General features: G+C 41.8%; 2 protein-coding genes across 3 annotated transcripts in view; both read right to left on the bottom strand.

The window, feature by feature from the left end:
- Positions 1 to 5,458, bottom strand: part of LOC146366444 (uncharacterized) — a 28,446-nt gene extending 22,988 nt beyond the window's left edge. Inside the window, exon 1 of one of the 2 annotated variants that reach the window (XM_084911247.1) lies at positions 5,196 to 5,458. In XM_084911247.1, the coding sequence (XP_084767373.1) occupies positions 5,196 to 5,367 (172 nt within the window). In that variant the 5' untranslated portion in view covers positions 5,368 to 5,458. The remainder of the gene's footprint in view (positions 1 to 5,195) is intronic. The other variant, XM_084911250.1, reaches the window with a different exon arrangement.
- A 7,280-nt stretch (positions 5,459 to 12,738) lies between these two features.
- LOC146366445 (uncharacterized) lies at positions 12,739 to 20,132 on the bottom strand. Its single transcript, XM_084911251.1, has 4 exons — positions 19,837 to 20,132; positions 16,676 to 16,822; positions 16,416 to 16,565; positions 12,739 to 14,622 (listed from the first exon to the last, which is right to left on the bottom strand). The coding sequence occupies exons 1-4, from the start codon at positions 20,006 to 20,008 to the stop codon at positions 13,526 to 13,528; spliced, it is 1,566 nt and encodes a 521-aa protein (XP_084767377.1). The 5' UTR covers positions 20,009 to 20,132; the 3' UTR covers positions 12,739 to 13,525.
- Between the last annotated feature and the right edge of the window lie 3,425 nt (positions 20,133 to 23,557).

Consider the following 23,557-nt stretch of genomic DNA (forward strand, 5'->3'; position numbering starts at 1 on the left):
GGAGGCTATCACTTATCACCTGACCAAAGATATGGCTCCCATCAACACTGTGCAAAACGAGGGACTTAGGAAAATGATCAACACCCTAGACAAACGCTACACAGTGCCGTCCCGCAACTATTTTAAAAATGTTGCACTACTTGCTCTATACACGCAGTGTCGAGCAACGGTGGAGACGGAACTACAAGTAGTACAACATTTTGCGGCAACAACAAAATGTGAGACATTTATTGTTTTTATGTTTATTTATTGTTTTTATGTTCAGTCTCAACTGTTACGAAGATTATTATTTCTCTTATCATTGTTGTGAGGAGACCATAAATAGCATTTGTATTTTCTGTTGTACAGTGCATTTGCTGTCATGGAGTTCTTGTTATGGATAAAAAGTGTCTTTTTTTGTTTCAAAACAGCTGATAACTATTCGCTGATAGCTGCCAACATCTGCAAACAAATATAATTCTATAAAGTGGTTCTATATATTGTGTAACTGTTCATATAGAGCGTTATTAAATTTATTGCTAATGCAATCATAAGGCATTTATTATAAGCCTATTTTTACTTTGCTTACCAACACAATTTAAAAACTGGTTCATAGTATGAAGTTCGACAAAAGTCCTGAATCGGTCATGTGCTTTGGAGCACAGGCACATCCATCAACTCTACAAGGTTAACTTTGTAATCATCAAAGCTTGTTACGTTCAAACTGAGGGCTATCTTCCAATGTACACACACTAACAGTCCAGCAAAGGTTTGAGCTGTCTGAACATCATGCCAAAAATAGAATAGAATAGAATAATCCTTTAATTGTCCCACAAGGGGAAATTTGGTTGTAACAGCAGCCAAAAAGACACATATACAAACAAAGAGTACACAGGACACAGAACAGGAACATACACACATATTTACATTAAGGACAAAGAGAAAAAAGGACTCGGTCAGATCGCAGCTGCTGATACTGGCTGCAAGCTCGGAGTGGCGCCGGAAGTCATATATAAATAACCAAAGACATTTAGACCTGAGAAAAATAACTTTTGTTGCTCACAAATCAGGAGATGGCTATAAGTTATTACAGCGTTTCCAGGTTTAAAGAATTGGAATTAGAAGCAACATCAAGAAATATAAAGTGTGCCACACAATACAGAAAATGCCTGAAGAAAGATGAAGCGGTCTAAAGACCCAGAACAGCTGCCGAGACACTAGAGTGAATGACTTAGCCACGTTGTGAAAAGTAGATTCAAAGAATACAATCACTAAAACCCAGACAATGGATGTGCAACGTTACTGACCAACAAAAAAATCTCCCTCAGCCTCAAGCCAGAATAAAGTACGCTAAGGACAACCTGGAGAAAGATTATGCATATTGGAAATGCCTCCTGTGGCAGATGACATGAAACTAGAGCTCTTTGGCCGTAGAGACGCAGCTTATGTTTGGAGAAAGCAAGGAGTGCATACAACCCAAAGAACACTGTCCCCACAGTGAAACACAGAGAAACACAGAAACAGTGAAACACAGAGAAACACAGAGAAAAACAGAAACAATGAAACACAGAGAAACACAGAAACACAGTAACACAGTGAAACACAGTGAAACAGAAACAGTGAAACACAGTGAAACACAGAAACACCGAGAAACAGAGAAGCACAGTGCAACACGGAAACACCGAGAAACAGAGAAACACAGTGCAACACGGAAACACAGTGCAACACGGAAACACCAAGAAACAAAGAAACGCAGTGAAACACAGAAACACAGTGAAACACAGAAACACAGTGAAACACAGAAACACAGTGAAACACAGAAACACAGTGCAACACGGAAACACCGAGAAACAGAGAAACACAGTGAAACACAGAAACACAGTGCAACACAGTGCAACACAGAGAAACACAGAAACAGTGAAACACAGTGAAACACAGAAACACAGTGAAACACAGAAACACAGTGAAACACAGAAACACAGTGAAACACAGTGCAACACAGAAACACACAGAAACAGTGAAACACAGAAACAGAAACACACAGAAACAGTGAAACACAGTGCAACACAGAAACACAGAGAAACAGTGAAACACAGTGCAACACAGAAACACACAGAAACAGTGAAACACAGTGAAACAGAAACAGTGAAACACAGTGAAACACAGAAACAGTGAAACACAGTGAAACACAGTGAAACACAGAAACACCGAGAAACAGAGAAACACAGTGAAACACGGAAACACAGTGCAACACGGAAACACAGTGCAACACGGAAACACCAAGAAACAAAGAAACACAGTGAAACACAGAAACACAGTGAAACACAGAAACAGTGCAACACGGAAACACCGAGAAACAGAGAAACACAGTGAAACACAGTGAAACACAGTGCAACACAGAGAAACACAGAAAAAGTGAAACACAGTGAAACACAGAAACACAGTAACACAGTGAAACACAGAAACACAGTGAAACACAGAAACAGTGAAACACAGTGCAACACAGAAACACACAGAAACAGTGAAACACAGTGCAACACAGAAACACACAGAAACAGTGAAACACAGAAACAGAAACACACAGAAACAGTGAAACACAGTGCAACACAGAAACACAGAGAAACAGTGAAACACAGTGCAACACAGAAACACACAGAAACAGTGAAACACAGTGCAACACAGAAACACACAGAAACAGTGAAACACAGTGCAACACAGAAACACAGAGAAACAAAGAAACACAGTGCAACACAGAAACACAGAGGAATATTAAATCTGCCGGAGCTTGAAAGATTCGCCAAAGAAGAATGGGCTGTGATAGTTCAGGGGATATGTGTTAGCCTTGTTAAAAACACAGGCCACCACAACACAGTCACGTCCATGTATGCCTGCTGTTAGGGCGCAGGAAGCTGCTGGAGTGTTGTCCTCAACAACATGTGTCAGACAATACGAGCACATAAGCACTGACACAGGAAGTGCTTTTGTGTGTGTGTGTGTGTGCCTGTGTTTAATTGTGTAATTTCCGTAACTGTGAGATATGTGCTGCTACCTATCTTGGCAGGTCTCCCTTGAAAAAGAGGTTTTTAATCTCAATGGGATCTTCCTGGTTAAATTAAAAATAGAGGAAGGGAAGAAGTTAAAAACTGGACACAGAGACATCTGAGTGTTTGTGTCTCTGTGTAATCTGTAAAGCTCTGAGCTTCTGTACTCATACATCAATAAAACAACCATAAAACCAACACAGTCGTACATGTCTGCACCACAACAGCTTATCTTCCATTATTACCAACTTAGCCTGACTCGACTCCGTTACTGTTGTTTTTAATTACTACTAAATACCACCTCAATGTGTGTCGGACGTCATAGCAACGCAACTGCAAGTCCTGTGATGTCATTTGTATGTGACACACCCACAACAACAGAGGACGCTGCGGCAGTATAGCTGCTGCCCACACACACAGACCACTACCTCCTCTTTGACTCCCACCACCGTCTGGAACACAAACTTGGACCCTACAACACTGGGCAGAAAACACGCCCAGGGCAGGAGGCAAAGAAATGGAACACACACGTAAACAAAGCTTTCAAAATATGTGGTTATCCCAGCTGGGCCTTCATCCAACCAGCACAGATGCAGAGTAAAGAAGGTCAGACACCAACGAGCCACACACTCATACACAAACTGGTTCATCCCAAACACAAGCTAAGCAACACAGTGTATGCTGTGGAGTGCAGCTAGGAGAGCTCAGACCTCTGCAATGAAGAAATTAAACAGCCACTGCATAAACGCATGGCACAGCATAGAAGAGCCACCTTGACAGGACAAGACTCGGCTGTACATCTGCATCTAAAGGTCAAAGGTCACTCTTTGAGGATGCCAATGTCCACATTTTGGACAGTGAAAACAGATGGTTTGAAAGAGGAGTGAAAGAAACCATCCTTGAACAGAGGGCGGGGCTTACGACACCAACTGTCTGCTACCTACATCCCAGTTTTGAGATCCCTTCCCAGGCACCTCAACCCCTACTCACATCTTGCGTCAGTTGATCTAAATAAGTCACATGATAGAGCGAGGCGAGGTCCCACAATGGCTTCACTCGAAGTCTCTGCCAATAGCGACCTACACCCTTTTTTGACACCTTGGCTCACATGATGAATAGACATCATAGACACCTCACCCTTACTACTGGAACTTCAACATTATGCACTCCATACTGTACATTAATGCCACTTGTTTTGCACATGTCCAACTACCAACCTCTGTATATTTTATATATTTTATTTATTGTTTACTCTATTTAATTTGTAAAATATATATATATATATATATGTACACACACACACACACGTAGAAAAACATATTTAGTATACACATCCAGTAATGCATATACTATTATATATTGTACATATATTTATTACTCTCAGATTTAGCCATTCTTATATTTTGCTTGTTTTATGTTATTTGTATGTTTTGCACACCTCTGTTGCTTGTGAAGCTCGCACACAAGAATTTCACTTGCATGTACTGTACCAGTGTACCTGCACATATGATGTGATAATAAAAGTGATTTGATTTGAATAGTGGGTCAACGACCCTCTTAAGGGACAACTGGGACCTGAACAAACTGAGCACCGTGTACTGATTACATGAATACAGTTGAAGTTTCAGAGCAGTCATGTTAGAAATAAACACACTACTGCTCTGGGAAAATATAACTGGGATAATACTGTGTTTCCTGCTCGCTGTGCTTGTTTCTGCAGCTCCTTAAATGTCTCCAATGTCCATTAACTTTATAATTTCTCCAGATTTCTCAACGCAGCTAACACAAAGACAACTTGAAAGGACAGATGTAGTAGTATCCCACAGAGAGAATGGGGGGTGGGGTTATATAAATCAGTATGTGGCCAAAAGCAGAGACACAAAGAGACACGCACTGCTAACAAAAGAAACGCGTTATGTGATCGATATCAAACTATAAAGTTACCTTCTTTATGTTACACCCACGCCTGAAATGTGAATCAATTTCCCACGCCATCTGGAACCTGCAGTTAACCGTTTCAGGTATGCGTTCCTTCACAATAACCCGACGGCATCAGTTTATTTTCAGTGAAGTTTACAGCAGCATTTCCGTGACCTCGTTACATCTACCTTTAAATGCGTGCTACTGATCCACTAGTTCGCAGCTTTATCATGCAGCGGTGGTTTTGTTACGTACCTATTCTCTGTAACTTTATTTTGGGGAACTTAACGGTGATATCCCGGAGTATGCGCTGCCTGGCATCGGCCTCATTCTGGACGATCGTTTTTACAAAGGCTCCGAATATCTCTTCAGCAGCAGCCGTTAGTCGCTCATTAACAAAGCCTCTCAAGTACTCGACTGAACACATCGTTACTTCAGCAGCTCAAATATTTATCTGCTATAAAGTACACAACCGTTTTCAGCTTCGACTACCGAGCAGAGCCAGAAACGTTATACGCATGTGCAAAAGAACGTCTTCCTGTTCCTTCCTTTCACAATAAAAGCCATCGCCATTTTTAACAAGCTTTATTTAAAAATGACCTATGCACCACTGACTATAGAAAGGACTGTTATCCAGTGATGTTTATACAGCCAGTGGTGCATACAAAGAGACTTAATGCCATAACAGGAAATGAGTGTGTACAAAATAATAATACAAAATCACTAGTTTTAAACTCAGTGTTTGCAAATAATGTAAATTATTATTTGGGAGTAACAGGCAGAAGTTAGACAAAACATTCACAAAGAAGATGAAGATGAAGAGGCTTGGATGGAGCTCTGAGTAACATGTGAGAGGCTGAGATGAGGAAGAGCTGGTCTGCACGAAGGACTGCGAGGGCCGGATAGAAAGATAATTGGACTAGACCAGTGATGTCAGCAGTGAGCTTGACAGGAAAGTGGAAGTGATGAAAAGGATAGATTGGCCAACAAACACAGACAGATCTGCGATACAGATCTTTCTTTATTGAACCATGTGTAAGCTTCATTTCAATAAGCAGAGATTTTTAGGATGAACGGAACATGATTTATTGATAAACAGAAAGCAATCAAACAATTCCACAATTTCATTGTAACAATAATTCTATTCTATTCTATTCTAAGCTTAGAAGTGGATCGTGGTAAATGAGACACAGAGCGGGCAGAGTAAAAGGGCCATCGGTGGCCAGAAGAGCGTTAAGGAGCTGAGACAGAGCTCCTGATCTGTGATAGAGATCAAGGCCAGTGAAGGCTAGGAGAGAAAGCAGAGAGCCTGCAAGAGGCTGAGTGCTAGCAAAGGACAGACGAAGGAGAGAGCCTGCATTAAGGCTCAGTTCAATTCAGTTTTATTTATACAGCGCCAAATCACATCAACGGTCACCTCAAAGCACTTTATACTGTAATGTAGACCCTACAATAATACATACAGACAAAAACCGAACATATGAGCCCCTATGAGCAAGCACTTTGGCAACAGTGGGAAGGGAAATCTCACTTTTAACAGGAAGAAACTTCCAGCAGAAACAGAGGGGCGGTTATCTACTGCAACCGGTTGGGCTGAGGTCAGGAAGACGGGACAAAAACATGCTGTGGAGGCCAAAATGGGCTAGTGAAGGAGATCGGAGCCTGCAATAAGCTGTAATATGCTATAATAATAGAACCTGCTAATTTTTGGTTGGAATGCTTTAGTGATAAACTATAGTGGTGAAAAGACAAATTGGAAAAGATAATGTCATATTTTGGATTGAATAGATTAGAAGAGGAAGTAAATTCACTGAACCTTAAAAACCCTTAAAAAGCTAAAACGAATATGCAATCCAAAAGACATTCAACATAGAACTAAACATGCCTTTGCAAAGACAAATTGGTATCTTATGAAGAATCGATAAGGTTATTGGTTCTGGACTCTTTCAGTCCAGAACTGAAAGAGTAACCTTTGCTATACCTTTATCCAGAAGTTAAATAGAAGATTTGAAAAAAAACTTGGTAACCCTGGATCGTGACATCTAGCACTGAACTGTATTCCAGAAATTAAAATTTCAGTATAAGAAACTCCTCAGCCATATGCTGCCAATGTGCTGGAAAGGAGAGTTAATTTGTTAGTCCTTGGATACAGCAGGAACTATAAGGTTTTTGTCTCCAGAATGTGAACTGGTGCGAATGAGAATTAGCACCTCAAAATCTGAGGCCATGGTCCTCAGCTGGAAAAGAGTGGAGTAGCTCACTCTAGGCCCCAAGTGAAGGAATGTAAGTATGGGGGTCTTGTGCATGAGTGAGGGGAGCAAGAGGTTGACAGATGGATTGGGGTGGCAGTGTTGCAGACACTGTTCCAGTCTGTCGTGGTGAAGAGAGAGCTAAACACAAAACCTAAGCTGATTTATTGGTCAGTGTACATGCCTTCCCTTACCTATGGTCATGAGCTCTTGGTAGGAAAGGGTTGTTTCTTGTGAAGCGTAGCGACGGAAAGAATTCAGTTAGAGGTGGACTCGCTGGTCTGTTGTGGATCGTTGTCCTGGTGCAGAACCCAAGTGCTACAGGCCAGAAACAGATGGCTGCACGTTCTCCTTCAGGATGTTTTGGCAGACAGAGGAATTCATGCTTCTATTTACCACAGCTTTGTGCTAAATAAGTGTGTATGCAGCGCTATGACTAAGTGAGGCAGCAAAACAGACTCAGACCATCAGACTACCACCACCACGTTTGACTGTTGGTATGATGTTTCTTTTATGAAATGCTGTGTTACTTTTACACCACATGTAATGGGACAACTTCCAAAAATGTAACTTTTGTCTCGCCTTGGGTATCATCAAGATGTTTTTGGCAAAACCGAGATGAGCCTTTATGTTCCTTTTTGCTCTCACTCACCACAGCTTTAGAAATGGCGTTATAACCTTATCCAGACTGAGAGATCTCTGTTACTGTGTTCTTCTAGGATCTTTAAGTCTACTCCACTGTGTCAGGCAGGTCTTATTTAAGTGATATCACATATGACAGCATTTGTAACAGGCCATATATAATTTATATCTTTTTTCTTCTTCTTGAAGCTTATGTACAATTTCAATAAGGAAGATATGTAATCACTCATCTGCCTGCTTTTCTGGGTGTTAGTTTGGTTTTCTGTTCTCTGCACCACTACCATTTTTCCACTCTGTCAGTCTTAATACTGCCATTGCTACTTTAGTTGTTGAAAAGCTGTTAATATAACAATATCCACTTCTTAAGTCTGAGGTCCAAACCAACGACTGTCCAAACTTTCAAACAAAAACTGTGTCATCACAGAGAATTAAAAATGGTCCAAATTCTTTCACGTTCAATAAAATGATCAGTGTGGCTCTTCTCCCAGATGTAAAGTTTAACATCCAGGCATCCATGAAAAAGAGGATAAACTACAAAGTCCTGTAGCTGAACGAATTGGCTTCATGTGTGACCATGACGAGCCACTGCCACTTGGTAAATATGCAGATGAAGTAAAACAAAGAAGCTTACGCTATGCAAATGTGGCACAATTTACATTCAGCTGTCCTGTGTATTACTACTGTACTGAGAAATGTCTCTTAAGTAAAAAGTGTAAAGGGCAGTGAAAAGTTACACATTTAAAATGCACCAGAATGTATCTGTAAATAAATGTCAGCATTTCTTTCTTCACTTGAAGAAACATACGGTCAAGGTTAGGTGACCTCCACCTACTCTGTGTCCAGCAATGCCTCTGATCGAACCAGGGTTTGGTTGACTAGGGTCTGCGTGCTGCCTGAGTCCACCAAAGCATATACCCCTGTGAATGATTCAAACACCACACGACGTTAATTGGCTGTTTTGCCACTTTTATTCAGGCACACACACACACGATATGCTTCAGCACTGAAAAGGGAAGATAGCTCATCAACCTAACTACCTCCACCTGCACCTCAGCCTCCCCTTGAGCCCACTGCACCACCCCTCCACTGCACTGATATATATATCAGATCAAATACATAAATACAAATAAACTAACATTTTGGATTGAAATAAATTTAAATTCTCAACGATAAAATTATGTACATTTTTTTTTAAACAGCTTAAACATTTTTACTTTTAAAATTAAGTTTAGGAAAAATTTAACTTTGGACATCAATTTTTAAAGTAGAGCCAAGAGAAATGTGTCTGTCTTCTGAGATAGAGTGGACCTCAAATAGTTGTGGCTGTTTTAGCCCACTGAAGGCTCTCTCATCACATGCAAGTCATGGGCAGAGTGCAACATATACAGAGAGCAATGCACACTTCTCCAGAAATGCTTTGTTGATGCGGGATGCAGTGATAAGGTATTATTTACAAATAAACAATATCTAGAATCAAAACAACTTTCCCACTCGCCTACTTCTCCAGATATCAGTGGGGCTGGTTCAGTGTCAGGAATGTGGGTGTGGGGAGATGGGAGTGGGACAGCTAAGCTAAGCTGACCCAGAAGCTTGATCTTTTTTTGCCTGGCACCAAGTCGGCAGATGCAGAGAAAGGTGATATACACATGTACACAGTGTTTGCCGGCATTGATTAGATGTTCAGCGAAATAACAAAGAGACACATTAAGTAATCTAACTAATATTAAATTAAAATATTAAATATAAAACTCACAGATTTTCTTTCATGTGGACTTGGCTGTGAGTTTCACTTCTATCACCCACAGACAAGGCCAACCTTTTTTGGTAAAAAAATAAAATTGTGTCATCCTCTCTTTTGTCTTTTCTTTGGAACCCCAACTTTACTTTTCATGGTCCCATCCTACAGTGTCGTCCTGGATAAGTGGTAGAGGCTGACTGGATTTTATTCTTTTTTGCCAAAAAGAAAAACAAATTAATGCTAAGAAAAAAAAAATTCTAAGTAATAAGAGTATAACACTCTTTTATGGCAGTAGGTTTGCACCTTTTGTACAAAAACGGACTGATTGACTGTTCTCCTATTTTGTCAGTCATTGACCATTAGAGTCATCGTCACTTTACTTATCACTTAAGAGTCATCCTAGTTAGTTCAGGGTGAAAGTGATCGACCGCAGGGGCTCATCCACCAAAGAGTTAACCACAACAACCCAAGAGTTGTTTTCACCTCAGTGAAACCTCGTACCCTCTACAGACGATGTGTCAGTTCGGTTAAGGAGGTTTTAAAGGATTCCTTCCACTGCCCTCAGTTGAATTCAGCAGCACCTGGACTATATACCATGTGGGGGGAGAGCACGGCTTTACCCTCCTGAATTGCCTGAAGTTTTGTTCAAAATGCTTCAAGGCAGACCAAAAGTCTTTGTCCATGGCCTCACTGAACTCCTCCCAAACCCAAGTTTTGCTTTAGCCATTGCCCGAGCTGCGGTTCGCTTGGCCTGCTGGTGCCCATGAGCTGTCTCCGAATTCCTTTCACTTCACACTCGATGGCTCCTTTCACTTCCGGTCTCCACCATCTGGCTCGGGGATAACCACCAGGCACCAACCACCTCTGCAGCTCCTTGCAGCAGCCTCAGCAATGGAGGTTTAGAAAACTGGTCCTTTCGGACTCAATGTCCCCAGCCTCCCTCGGAATGCTGTTGAAGTCCTGGGAGTTAAAGAATTTTATGGGCATTTCCAGCATACTCTCACTATAGCTTTAGGTGTGCCAGACCTGTCCGGCATTTTATCCCCACCAACTGATCTAACTGAGCACCAGGTGGTAATTATTTGATGGGTCACAAGGCCACAGATCAGATGATACAACTGCAAAATTCATCATCAACCAAAAAATAATTTCAAACTTGTGCACCCAAATCTGTTTTGGAAAGTAGGTAGTCCTTCCACTCTAGAAAAAGAACTCATTAAATGAAATGAAAAAAAAAAAAAAAAATCCCAAATTACCATTTATGTCCTATACCTTTTTTTTAGTTCTCAGCATAAGAGCAGTGAGGTGGAATTAAGGCACGACGGGACCACAGCTCTGCGTTTTGAGCCATCTTTATTCAGCACTTCTCACCACGACACCCCACACCCCCTGAATCCCGTGTTTTAACACGGTGGCCGTGATTGCGGATGCCGTGCAGGTGCGTCTGCAGGCACCGCAAACCACGCCCAAGCATGCTTGTTGCTCAATAAGTAGGGCGTGCTGACGGCTTAGTCTGTAGTGATTTTAGGCAACTTTTTTTTTTATTAAAAAAATAGATTGAAGACAGGCATATATGAGGGCGCAGACAGAAATGGCGGCAGAGGTGGAAAAGGGGTGGGGCGAGGCTGGGGGTGGGGTGCTTTGGATAACTGTTTTTGTCATGTAATTGGATTGCACTTTGTCAGGCCTCTAACCTAAAATCCTGACCATTCTGCATGTCCCACCTGAAGGCTAAGCTTCTGCTGGTCTAGCTTTCAGGGTCACTGAGGCTTGCAAACCCCCGATCATGTTAAGGCGGCAATCCCTCAGGGGGAAAACTGAAAAATAAAACAACAAAAAATAAAACAAAATATTCTTCATCAGATTATCACAACTAAAAACATTTACTTTAATTGGATGGCCTCTATCGAATATATTCAAACCCAATATTAACAAAACTAAAAAGGGCCAAGTTATAAATATAAAGTCAGTTCACCAAGTCTTGAAAAATAAAACAGAAAAATAAAATAAAACTATCATCCAGATCTTTACAACCAACAATATAAAATTTATCTTCATTGGGTGGCCTAATTCTCAAATAAATGTGCAAAATAAAGTAAGAATAAAATAGGATTAAATAAAATTTCGAATCACCATGTCTCTTCCATATCCAAGTTATATGTCATGGACTTGTCATGGGTCAAGATCACCCAATTCCTCTTCCTTGTATGTAACATGGTGTGACGACAGGGGTTTAGGACCTTAACTTCCCTTTGTGAGCTGCTGGAAGTGTGTGTGTGATTACTGTGATTACTTTAGTATATGAAATGAGGGAACTGTTGATTGCAGAGCTGAAAGCTGGGCGGCTTTGTGTCGGGTCTGACAGACACAGGTCCTCCAGTCGTCTCTGTGCAGCAGACAGGCTCACAGAGAGAAACACTTCTGTACTGAAACAATAGTCACACACTGTACAAACATAGATGTATTTTTTAGTTAATTATCTCACGAGACGACAGAGATTTGCTGCTTCATTTTGCTCTACCCTGCCTACTGAGAAACCTGACGCAGGCTCATTTGCATACTGACAGTGATTGGATGCTTAGCTGGGGGGAGGGATCTCTGCTGAGTGCTGTGTGAGCCTGCACACAGAGTACGGAGGAAAAGAGCGAACGAGAGCTACTGTAGTAAATGTACTAAACCTTGTCCATATTCAGTTTGTGGGAAATCTATTATTGTCCTTCAACGTCTAAAAGTTTGACTTAACGGGGCAGGATGTTTGTTTAAGGGGCCGCTGCCCCCTCTTGCCCCAGCGTAGAGCCGGCCCTAATCACAAAGTATGCACGTACACATCTGTACGTACCCCATCTCCTCCTTAACGGCTGGGCCAATCTGAACAAAGATTTGCACAAACATCGTCACACATACGGGGTTTATTTCAGGATGATTTATTATAAATCCCAGTTTGCTTGATTTTCCTACATAGTGTTTATTTTTATTGGACCCCCGTGAATGTTACGTTTTCCGTTTGCATTAGTATCAGTGTATGTTGACCGTACAGAACTTAATGGTCACATGAATTTGTATCCAGTGTTGTTTTGAAACACAGAAAGAAAGATTTGAAGTCAGTCCATCAGAAAAGGAAGTAAATATTGAAACCTCGTTGACAAAAGGAAGTTAGTTTAAAAGGCAGTTTTGACACAAATCAAGTTTTAATGTTATACTCAAAGTCTGGAACAAAGTGGGACAAAACGGTTCAGAACTCACAAAAAAACAGAAACAAGATGTTTCCAAGATTGACACACTTTTCAGTTAGTATTTGAATACAAATTTAGCACACAGTGACAACTCACACTATGACCAACACTGGGACCAATACAGTACATGTACCATACTGGTATATACATATGTATATACAGATGTATATACATATTTACATACAATGGCTTCAGTGTATAGCCATGTTTTAAAAGGTTTATAAGATGATCCCACACAAGATCCCTTACACCACTGCCTGAAACGCAGCTCCAAATCACCACAGAGCCTCCACCATGTTTTACATACGGCTGTATAAACTGGCTTTTGTTACCCTCTCCTGTATGCATGTATGACTTTTGACCCAAGGTTTGGAGTCTCACCCCAAATGCCCTGCTGCTGCTGATTTTCAATCTAGTTCTTGTGTAATTTAGCATCCTTGAAGTGTTCCTTTCTAAGAATGGCTGCTTGACAGTCACCCTATTACTGCCACACTTTCTTGTGTAGTTTCAAGTTATTTAAGGACACACTGCGCTACTTTTTTAGCTAATAGCTCCTTGTTGGTGCAAAATACTCTTTTATGCCTGTCAAACTCTGCTGTCATTGGCATGTTCCACAGATTCAAGTAAAGAAGCTAACGGTGTAGAGATCCAGTTTAATGTGATTCTTTGCTAACTGCTGACATGAAACTGAAACCTTTGCTAGATTTGCAAAGGTGCTGCCTCTCAGCTGTGTGAGTTCTCATTTTGACTAAAAGTTTTTGCAAATGCTTTGCAAGAACTCTCACTTGTGTGAGACCCCATGTGGACAGTCAAATGACTATTTTGACTGAAAGTCTTACCACAAGTTTTGCAAGAATATGGCCTCTCACCTGTGTGAGTTCTCATGTGGACATTCAAATGACTGTTCTGACTGAAGCTCTTACCACAGGTTACACAGGAGTAGGGCTTCTCACCCGTGTGAGTCCTTATGTGCACGGTCAAATCCCTCATTTGAATGAAACTTTTTCCACATGTTTTACAGGAATACGGCTTCTCGCCTGTGTGGATTTTTGTGTGGAATTTCAGATTTGTACTCTGACTAAAAGTTTTGCCACATGTCGCACAAGAATATGGCTTCTCACCCGTATGAGTCCTTGCATGAATTTTCAAGTTTGCTAAGCAAGCAAATCTTTTTCCACAAATCTTGCAGTGGTAAGGTTTTATACCTGTGTGCGTCGCCATGTGCACCGTTAAATTGCCTTTATGATAAAATCTTTTCCCACATGTTTCACACGAGTATCGCTTCTCACCTGTGTGAAATCTAATGTGATATATCAGATTTGAGCTGTCTCTAAACGCTTTCCCACAAATGCTGCAGGAATATGGCTTTTCACCGGTGTGAGTTCTTATATGGACCAACAAGTTATCCTTTCTCCTGAATGTTTTCCCACATGCGTCACACGAGAATGGCTTCTCACCTGTGTGAATGCTCGTGTGTATTTTTAGCTTTGATGCATATTTAAATCTTTTCCCACAAGTGTTGCAAGAATATGGTTTCTCATCTGTGGACGTTCTTTTTTGATGTAGAGAGTTGTGAGAGAGGAGCAGGTGACTGCTTGGTTTCGGCTGGCAGTAGTTTTTTTCCTCATAAATTACTGTTAATGGATTGGTTTCCTGGTCAATTACAAGCTCCTGTCTCTCCTGACTTGTGCAAAGTTCTGTCCATTCTTCCTTAATCTTAGCCGATCCAACGTCCTGTTGATCCAGACCAGAGTTCTCCAGGTTAAAGAGGTACAAGTCCTCGAGAACCTCCTCCTTGCAGACATATTGCTGGAGCTGGTCTGGAGAGACAAAGTGGCACATAAAAACAGTCAGTACTGTATTCATATACAAATGAACATCTAAGCAAATTTTGTGATGGCCAACGGAGTGGGTTCAGGTTTCACTTAAGGTTCAGCTGAAGCTGTTTGGTGTGCAGTATGCTGTAGGTCCAGGTTAGGGTAGATGTTTTAGTTCAAACTTCAGCGCTCTAATGTGTAGCTGTCATTTTAAAAATAAACAGCAGGATTAACACAATCAACTTGAGTTGAAATATTTATTTTACTGCTTCGCGCTAAAAATCCCAAGATGAATGACTCCCTGCAGAATGAATTTTCTCTTATTTGCAACACATTTTTTTATATTCTGTACAGATCTTTAATCAACATTTTATTATTTTCATCTGATAAAGTTTCTGATTGGAGTAATCTGTGTATGATTTTATGTGATTTTATGTGAGCGCACACGAAGCCTGAAGCAGAAAGCCAGGCCGGACAAAGACAGTTTAACTATTATCAGCTGGTCACATGTAAACAAATGAATTCTGGCTAACTGTAGTCCATTTTATATTCTTCACACTGGCTCCCAATAGATGATAACATTCTTGTTTTAACACACAGAGCACTAAATGGCCCCAGATTATTTATCCAAGCTTCTTATAAAATACTCTGCTGCTCGTTGTCTCTGCTCACAGGCTCAGAGCTTGTTGGTTGCTCCCCGAACACGACTGAAGACGAAAGGGGGCGGAGCCTTTCAGTCTGTGGCACCAAGGCTGTTTACCACCACAGTTACGTTTGGTTGACTCTGTGGAATCCTTTAAAAAGCAGTTAAAACTTTATTATTTAAACAGGCCTTCTGTTAATCAACACTTCTGAATTGTTTTGAATTTGCATTGTTTATATTTTCTATTTTATTACTTAATGTTTTCTTTATTGTAACCTTTGTGTACAGCACTTTGTGACTGCCTGTCTACAAAAAGCGCTTAATAAATAAACCTCACTTACTTACTACTTACAAAGAGACACAAAGAGTGAACAGTGGACAGAAATTTGAACATGAACCTACAACAAACCACAAGATGGGTTTTCAAGATGGCTGCCAGTGTTTTCCAACTAGCTTTTCTCTGCGTATGAAGGGGCTCAAATGTCCTTCCTGAATCAACACATTTTTGTTGAACCATCTACTTAAAATTTGAATATTGCTGAGAGTACGGTGATGTTATAATTCTACTTTTGACCATTTGGGGTTTCTGGGAAGCGTATGGTGACGTGGTGGCTACAGAGAAATGTTCCTCTAACCCTGACTTAATATTGTAGATATTTTGTTTTCTCTGACTGAAAAACAAAACGAAACATGTCTAAGAAACCAAGACGTGAGCTTCTTAGTTGTGGTCAGCACAGTGTAAACCAGCAGGTTAACCTCATGAGCCTAACGGAGGAGGCCACAGTCAAAGGGATCAGTAGATTGAACTGAACAAAGGATTGATGAGCAATATTCCCGTTCAATAACCCTGATGATCTTATTCTCACTGGGTTGGACACACTGCAGCTATGCCAGGGCTACAGCTGGTGATGAGGACGCAGCATTTAGAGAGAAACACTACAGGAACAAGTCGTCCAATTCTTGAACAGCAAGAACATTTGTTTAGAAAAGCACCAAATGTCTAATTGCTACACTCTGACTGATTTTCATCTAGGCACCAAAGACACTTAATACTTGATATTTTAAAAGTTGAGCTTAAACATGGTTATAATCCTGCTGCTGCTTGTCCGGGGCCGGGCCTTGGGAGCGATCGTTATATGTACAGATTTCTTACCTGTGTCCATGTTACAGTGACTCCCTGACATGGGAGAGATGTCCACATTGTAATTTTTGGTTCTGTGACATTTCTTCTTTGGCTTCAGCTCCTCATTGGTGGTTGATCCCATTTCTACATGTTTAGTTCCTTGCTGGTCTTTGGTGTCCACTACAGGACAAGTTTGAGAGAGGAACTGGTTAACGTTTGGGTCGGGTTCATCAAGCACTCCTATTTAGTTAAAGTCACCATAAAGGTGCTGGTTAATACAAGCAGCTTACTGGAACAGTCTTCCCCTTGCTCCTCTTTTATCAGGAGAGGCTCTGCTTCCTCCTGGACCAATCTGGAGTTCCTCTCCTGGTTACAGTGCTGCTGCTGCTCTACAAGAGCCTCATCTTTATTATTAATGACAAGTTGTTGTGGGAGGTCTATCGAGACAAAGGGACAAAACAAGGTTACATGTGTGATGATAGAAAAACACTCATACTTAGTACTGAAACACTGATCTATACTGATAAGGAGTATAGAGTGTTAGGACCAAGAGGATGCCACATCATGTGATAGAAATGAAAATGATCAGCCTAGGGTTGGGCAATTGGACAATATATCGGCGATTGACGATAGTGTTTACAAGGGCGATTTATTTATTTATTTTCCCATGACTAGGTTTGCTAATCATGATGGAGCTCATAGAAGTCAACAGAAAAAAAATAATACCGCTGTTTTAACAGCACCCTCTTTAATCTGCGAGCAAATGCCCCTCAGAGAGCTGCAGAAGCTGGTGATAGCCTAGCATACTCAGCCGGATGGTGGACATGTACATGCTCATGCCAGTTAGTCGTGTTTGAGAGCTTTGCTTGCACTATACGTCTGCACAAGCGGCACACCACTTTGGTTACATCCTTAGGTTTACCTCTTTTATTTGGTTTAAAGCCAAAGAAATCCCAAATTGGGGACTTTATATTTTTTTAGTGCTGTCAGCGTTAATGTGCCGTCATCACAACTAACGCGTTTAACAATTAACCCATATGGAGCGCAGACTGAGTCTATATCCCTGAAATGTCTCTGTCAATGCATTTCAGGCAGTTTGTCCAAATTCTGTTAATTCTGGGGGTTGAGAGCGTTACAAATTTAAATCGTGAGGATGATTGATGATTAAGAAATCTTGTTCTTAGAGTAATGTCAAAAAGATAGAAACCACTGCATGGTAGTGTTAGTGGTCAGTGACAGTGATGGGATGAATCTGAGTGTCTGTGATACTCATCATATTAGCGATCCTAACTAAAAAGTGGTGTGTAATGTGTGGCCCTTTAAAGAGTTGATTTCGGATTTGTGGCCCCGCCTTATCCCAAGATAAAACAAAGGACTAACTTAACCATGCTGTGTTTTAGTTAACTGTGCTCTCATCCTGCACAGAGCAACAAATAACAAGACTGACAGTGAATGGAGAAACACTCACCCAGTTTCTGTTCTGTTTTTGTCATGCTTATATCATACAACCTGAACATATCAGCAGGATTCCATGTCCCGTTTCCCCTTTCTCTTTGTTTAAAACATATAAAACAAGTCCATGCAATTCGAACTCAAAATTGTGTTTTCACCTTGCAAGTTAACTGATACTTGATAAATGTTTGCTGCCATTTTTGACTTCCCTCTGCAAGCGTCCAGCTGCAAGGGGAGAGATGAAGGACTACGGTTCATCAAGCAATGTGATCATAAATAATCCTCAACACTAATTTTTTTATGCCTGCCTTTAGATTGCATATAGATTTTGACCATACTTGAGATTATTTATATTTTTTTGCATTTAAGAAAATTATGCTGATGATATTCAGTTGTACGTTTCTTTTATGCCCGAGGATTTGTCTAAGCTTCAGCGTCTGAATGATTGCTTAGATTTGATCAAACGTTGGATGGCTGCAAATTTCCGAAGGGGAAAACCGAAGTCCTCGTATGCGCCCCTGATAGGTTTCTATCGCAGATAGTGAAAGCCCTTGGTCCTCTCTCACTTTATGTTAAATCCTCTATCAGGAATTTAGGTGTCACCTTTGACTCGAGTCTCACATTGGATGGGCATGTGAAATCTCTGGTTCGGTCTTGTTTTTATCATTTAAGAAATGTGGCTAAGCTAAGCCCGATTTTATCTCGCTCTGAACTCGAGATTGCTATACATGCATTTATTTCGTCACGCTTGGATTATTGTAATTCGCTGTTTATGTGTCTAAGCAAAGGTTCTCTGGATCGTCTGCAGGTTGTGCAAAACGCTGCAGCTAGGCTTTTGACAAAATCCTCCAAGTACTCACATGTGACACCGTTATTATCTCAGTTACACTGGCTTCCTGTTAAATTTAGAGTCGATTTTAAGATCCTGGTCTTGACCTACAGAGCTGTGCACGGACTGGCACCTGCCTACATCTTTGATCTGCTACAGCCCGATGTCCCCAGCAGGTCTTTCAGGTCATCTGATCAGGGCTTACTTGCTATAAAAAATACTAAGAGGAGAACTAAGGGTGACAGAGCTTTTGCCACTGTGGCCCCGAGGCTGTGGAACTCTCTCCCCCAAACATTAAGAACTGCGGACTCAGTAGCTGTTTTTAAAAAACAACTCAAAACTCACCTTTTTAAAACTGCTTTTGGTTAATTTTTTGCCTGTTTTATTTTCTCTTTTTAAATCTTTTTATGACTTGTAATCTTATGTGCAGCACTTTGTGATTCTGTCTTGAAAGGTGCTATATAAATAAAAATGTATTTATTTATTTATTTAAAATGTTTTCTTTCAAGAATTGTTTTTATTAAATATGGCACGTACAAATAGATGTTGTATGTAGTTTAAAACATTGCAATTTCTAAAATGGAACCAATGAGGAGTTTATTCTATTCATTTTTTTTCTCTTTTGAATATTTATAACTGCTCATTAATATGACAAAAGTATTTCTTATCAGATTACTCAATTAATTGATGGTATAATCATTAGAAAATAATCAATAGCTGCAGGCTTAATAATGTAGGAAGTTAACATTACCGTTGGGTAAAGTGACTCAGCCCATGGCTGTGGTGAATCATCACAGGACACTGAAACATCTCAATTTTCTCCAATAAAAGTCATAAAATAAAGATTTTCTCTATTTCTGTCGAGCATGCTGGTCACTAAGGGTGTAAGAGGTACTGTCACGGTTGCTAGGCAACAGGAGGCGCGCGTCTTAGGTGAGACCTACAGAAGCCGCTAACTTCCGGTCTTCCCGGCCTTCGTGCACGGGCAGGCCGGGTCCTTTAAAGGATGCAGCCCCTGAATTTGGACACACCCCAAACCTCACTAACGCTTACCTAAGAATCACATCACAGACGTGAGCATGCTCGGTAGCGCCGTCCATCAGCTCACCAGTACTCAAACACATAGCAGTACCACTCTGGGTTCATTAACACCATCGGAGCGTTACCTACCGATTCTGTGTAACTTTATTTTGGGGAACTTCACAGTGATATCCTGCAGTCTGCGCTGACTGATCTCGGCCTCATTCTGGACCATCGTTTTAACAAAGACTCCGAATATCTCTTCAGCAGCAGCCGTTAGTCTCTCGCTAACAAACTCTCGCAAATACTCAACGGAACACATCGTTACTTTGACAGCTCAAATATTTCTCTGTTATACGCGAATGTAACCGTTTTCCAGCTTCAACAAGCGGCTAACTTAGACGTAGCGCCAGGACTTCTGTTTCCTCTGTGTGTCACATTATAAAGTTCCGGCTATAAAAGCAGGTGAACTTTTTGTTCCGTTATATATATCAGTGTATGGATCCCTATAGTCTATTACAGGGGTCGGCAACCTTTCTGATGATGAGTGCATCTAAAATTCCCTCAGAAGTCAGTGTGCCATATGATTGCATTAGCAATAAATTTAACGCTCTATATTAACAGTTACACACTATATAGAACCACTTTATAGAATTATATTTGTTCACAGATGTTGGCAGCTATCAGCGAATAGTTATCAGCTATTTTGAAACAAAAAAAGACTTTTTATCCATAACAGCAAATGAACTGAACAACAGAAAATGCAAATGCTATTTATGGTGTCCTCACAACAATGATAAGAAAAATAAACTGGGCCAATATGGCATATTTTGTTAATACAGGGATACACATGTTAATATGATCTCTGGTCTCCCACTCAGAGACACAGGTCTCCGAGTGTCCAGCATTCAGACGGCTACCTGAGGACACTCTTCATGTGAGAGAAAGTCTGCTCACACAGATATGTAGAGCTAAACACTGTCAATAAGGCCGCTGCAATCTTCTGAAGACAGTTAAACCTGTCAGGTAGTGATGTCCAGCAGGTGAACATGCAGCTCCATGAACACGCACAGCTGTGGATTCCAGCTGCGTCCGTAGTTCTGCAAACTTTGACCCCCACGGAGTCGAGCTTTTCAGTTCAATCAGCTGCATTTCGATGTCAGTGGGGTCAGTGTTGACATTGTGGAGGACTATAAATACCTTGGAGTACACATTGACAATAAACTGGACTGGGCTAAAAACACCACAGCACTTTACAGGAAGGGCCAGAGTCGTCTCTATTTTTTGAGGCGACTGAGGTCCTTCAACATCTGCCAGAAAATGCTCAGGATTTTCTATGAGTCTGTTGTGGCCAGTGCGATCCTCTATGCTGTTGCATGCTGGGGGAGCAGGCTGAGGGTCGCAGATGCCAACAGACTTAATAAACTAATCCGTAAGGCCAGTAATGTTGTGGGGATGGAGCTGGACTCCCTCAAGGTGGTGTCGGAGAGGCGGATGCTGTCCAAGATAAAGACAATGTTGGATAACACCTCCCACCCACTCCATGACATGCTGGTCAGTCACAGGAGCTCGTTCAGTGAGAGACTGAGATTACCCATAAAGCACCACTGAACGACGCAGGAAATCTTTCCTGCCTGTGGCCATCTCCCTGTACAACGCATCCACTTAACACACTGGTTACTGCTACAAATACACGTTTCTTTTCCAGCTATTTATTTATTTATGAGTGACTTATGTATGTATATATATGTATATATTGTACTATTCTTAGTTAGCGTATTGTCTGTCTTGTCTTAATGTTGGTTTATAATGGAGCACTGTAACAAAAAATAATTTCCCCCAGGGATTAATAAAGTATTCTGATTCTGATTCTGATTCTGATTCGGAAGAAGCTGTCTCTCAGTCTGCTGGTACGGGACCTGCAGAACCTCCTGATGGAAGTAGTCTGAACAGTTTATGGCTGGGGTGACTGGAGTCCTTGATGATCCTTCCCGCTTTCCTCAGGCACCACTTCCTGTAGATGTCCTGGAGGGAGGGAAGCTCACCTCCAATTATCCGTTCAGAGCACCGCACTACTCTCTGGAGAGCTTTGCAGTCGTAAGCGGTGCTGTTGCCATACCAGGTGGTGATGGATCCAGTGAGGATGCTCTCAATGGCACAGCGATAGAAGGTCCTGAGGATGCGGAGACTCATGCCGAATCTTTTCAGTCTCCTGAGAAAGAAGAGGCGCTGCTGCGCCTTCTTCACTGTTTTGTTTATGTGTACTGACCACGTAAGATCCTCAGCCAGATGTACACCAAGGAACTGGAAGCTGCTCACTCTCTCCACAGCAGCGCCGTTGATGGTGATGGGCATGTGTGCTGCACCTCCGGAAGTCCACTATCAACTCCTTTGTCTTTGCGACGTTGCGGGTGAGATGGTTGTCTTCCCATTGAAACGATGGGGGTGCATTGAGTGCAGCACGGATAAGATCTTTGAGAGGCTTACGGCTGCCGTGAATACTGAGAATAACATCTCTGAGTGCAGACTGGATTACATCTTGGGGAGGCTCACTGTGGTCGTGAGTTCTCAGAATCGGCTCTTTGAGCACAAGAATGACAACATCACAGAGCGCAAGTTTGATAACATCATGGAGAAGCTCGCGGCTCTCCAACGGGAGATTGAGAGACCAGTGTTGGACTGTTAGAACGGCTTTGAAATTCATATGAGTTGTTTGCACTAAAGTAAAAACCACCATCACTTCATACGGATACCCTTTTGGCGCCAGCTGTGGTCTCAAGGCTGGAGCCGAACAACAACACCCTGATAACGACTGTGTTTAGTCTGTTCCTTCCCATTCCATGCAAGGCCATCTGGGTTGGCTGGAAGACTGTTTACTTAGCCTGGCAGGGCGAAGGACACTGTCTCAGCTGAACTCTGGACACGCACACACATACATATACAGTGATATGCACACACTCATCCCCCCTCCCTTTCCAAACGCCTTTGATGCTTGTTCCCTCCTGGGAACACAGCGGGTCTGAGCCTGCGCTGGAATGGTAGCGCTGGGCAGGATGGCTGCTGTATTTGCTTCGGATTACCCCTCACCCCCCACCCGACCCTGTGGCTTGTCACGTGTTCCATAATGTTGTGCTGTGGACATTTATGTGCTTTTTGTGCAGAGGAGTTTTTTTGTTTCCTGTTCTCATGCTGTCCTCCCAGGAGCCCGGCATGAGTAGAGGTCTCTTTTTTTCCTCTTGTACTTTCCCATTGTAGTGTATATTTCAGTGTTTGTTTACAATGATGTTGGAGCTGTTAGTGGCCGTGCAGTCGTAGGTGTAGAGTGAGTACAGGAGAGGGCTCAGTACACACCCCTGTGGTGCACCAGTGTTCAGTGTGATGGGGGATGAGGTGATGCTGCCCAGCCTGACCACTTGGCGTCTGTCAGACAGGAAGTTAAGGATCCAGTTGCAGAGGGAGCTGCTCAGTCCTAGATCCTGCAGTTTCCTGTCCAGCTTCGAGGGAACGATGGTATTGAATGCTGAGCTGTAATCCACAAACAGCATTCTCACATACGTGTCTCTCTTCTCCAGGTGTGACAGGGCAGTATGTGGTGTCAGGGCTATGGCATCATCAGTGGACCTGTTGTGGCGGTATGCGAACTGTAGAGGGTCCAGTGAGTCGGGTAGTGAAGAGCAAACAAAGTCCCTGATCAGCTTCTCGAAGCATTTGCTTACGATGGGGGTCAGGGCTACAGGCCGCCAGTCGTTCAATGAGGAGATGGTGGAGGATTTGGGTGCAGGGACGATGGTGGCCATTTTGAAGCAGGCTGGGACTACAGACAGGGAGAGGGAGAGGTTGAAGATGTGTGTAAACACTCCAGCCAGCTGGG

Source organism: Perissodus microlepis, chromosome 18, assembly GCF_051167445.1.
Source record: "Perissodus microlepis isolate ML-2025 ecotype Zambia chromosome 18, ASM5116744v1, whole genome shotgun sequence".
NCBI lineage: Eukaryota > Metazoa > Chordata > Actinopteri > Cichliformes > Cichlidae > Perissodus > Perissodus microlepis.

Coding starts and splice junctions, on each gene's coding strand:
- LOC146366445 (XM_084911251.1), bottom strand. CDS start 20,008: ATGTGTTCCGTTGAGTATTTGCGAGAGTTTGTTAGCGAGAGACTAACG. Junction 16,823..19,836: donor AATAAAGTTACACAGAATCG/GTAGGTAACGCT, acceptor TTGTCTCGATAG/ACCTCCCACAACAACTTGTC. Junction 16,566..16,675: donor GCAAGGGGAAGACTGTTCCA/GTAAGCTGCTTG, acceptor CTTGTCCTGTAG/TGGACACCAAAGACCAGCAA.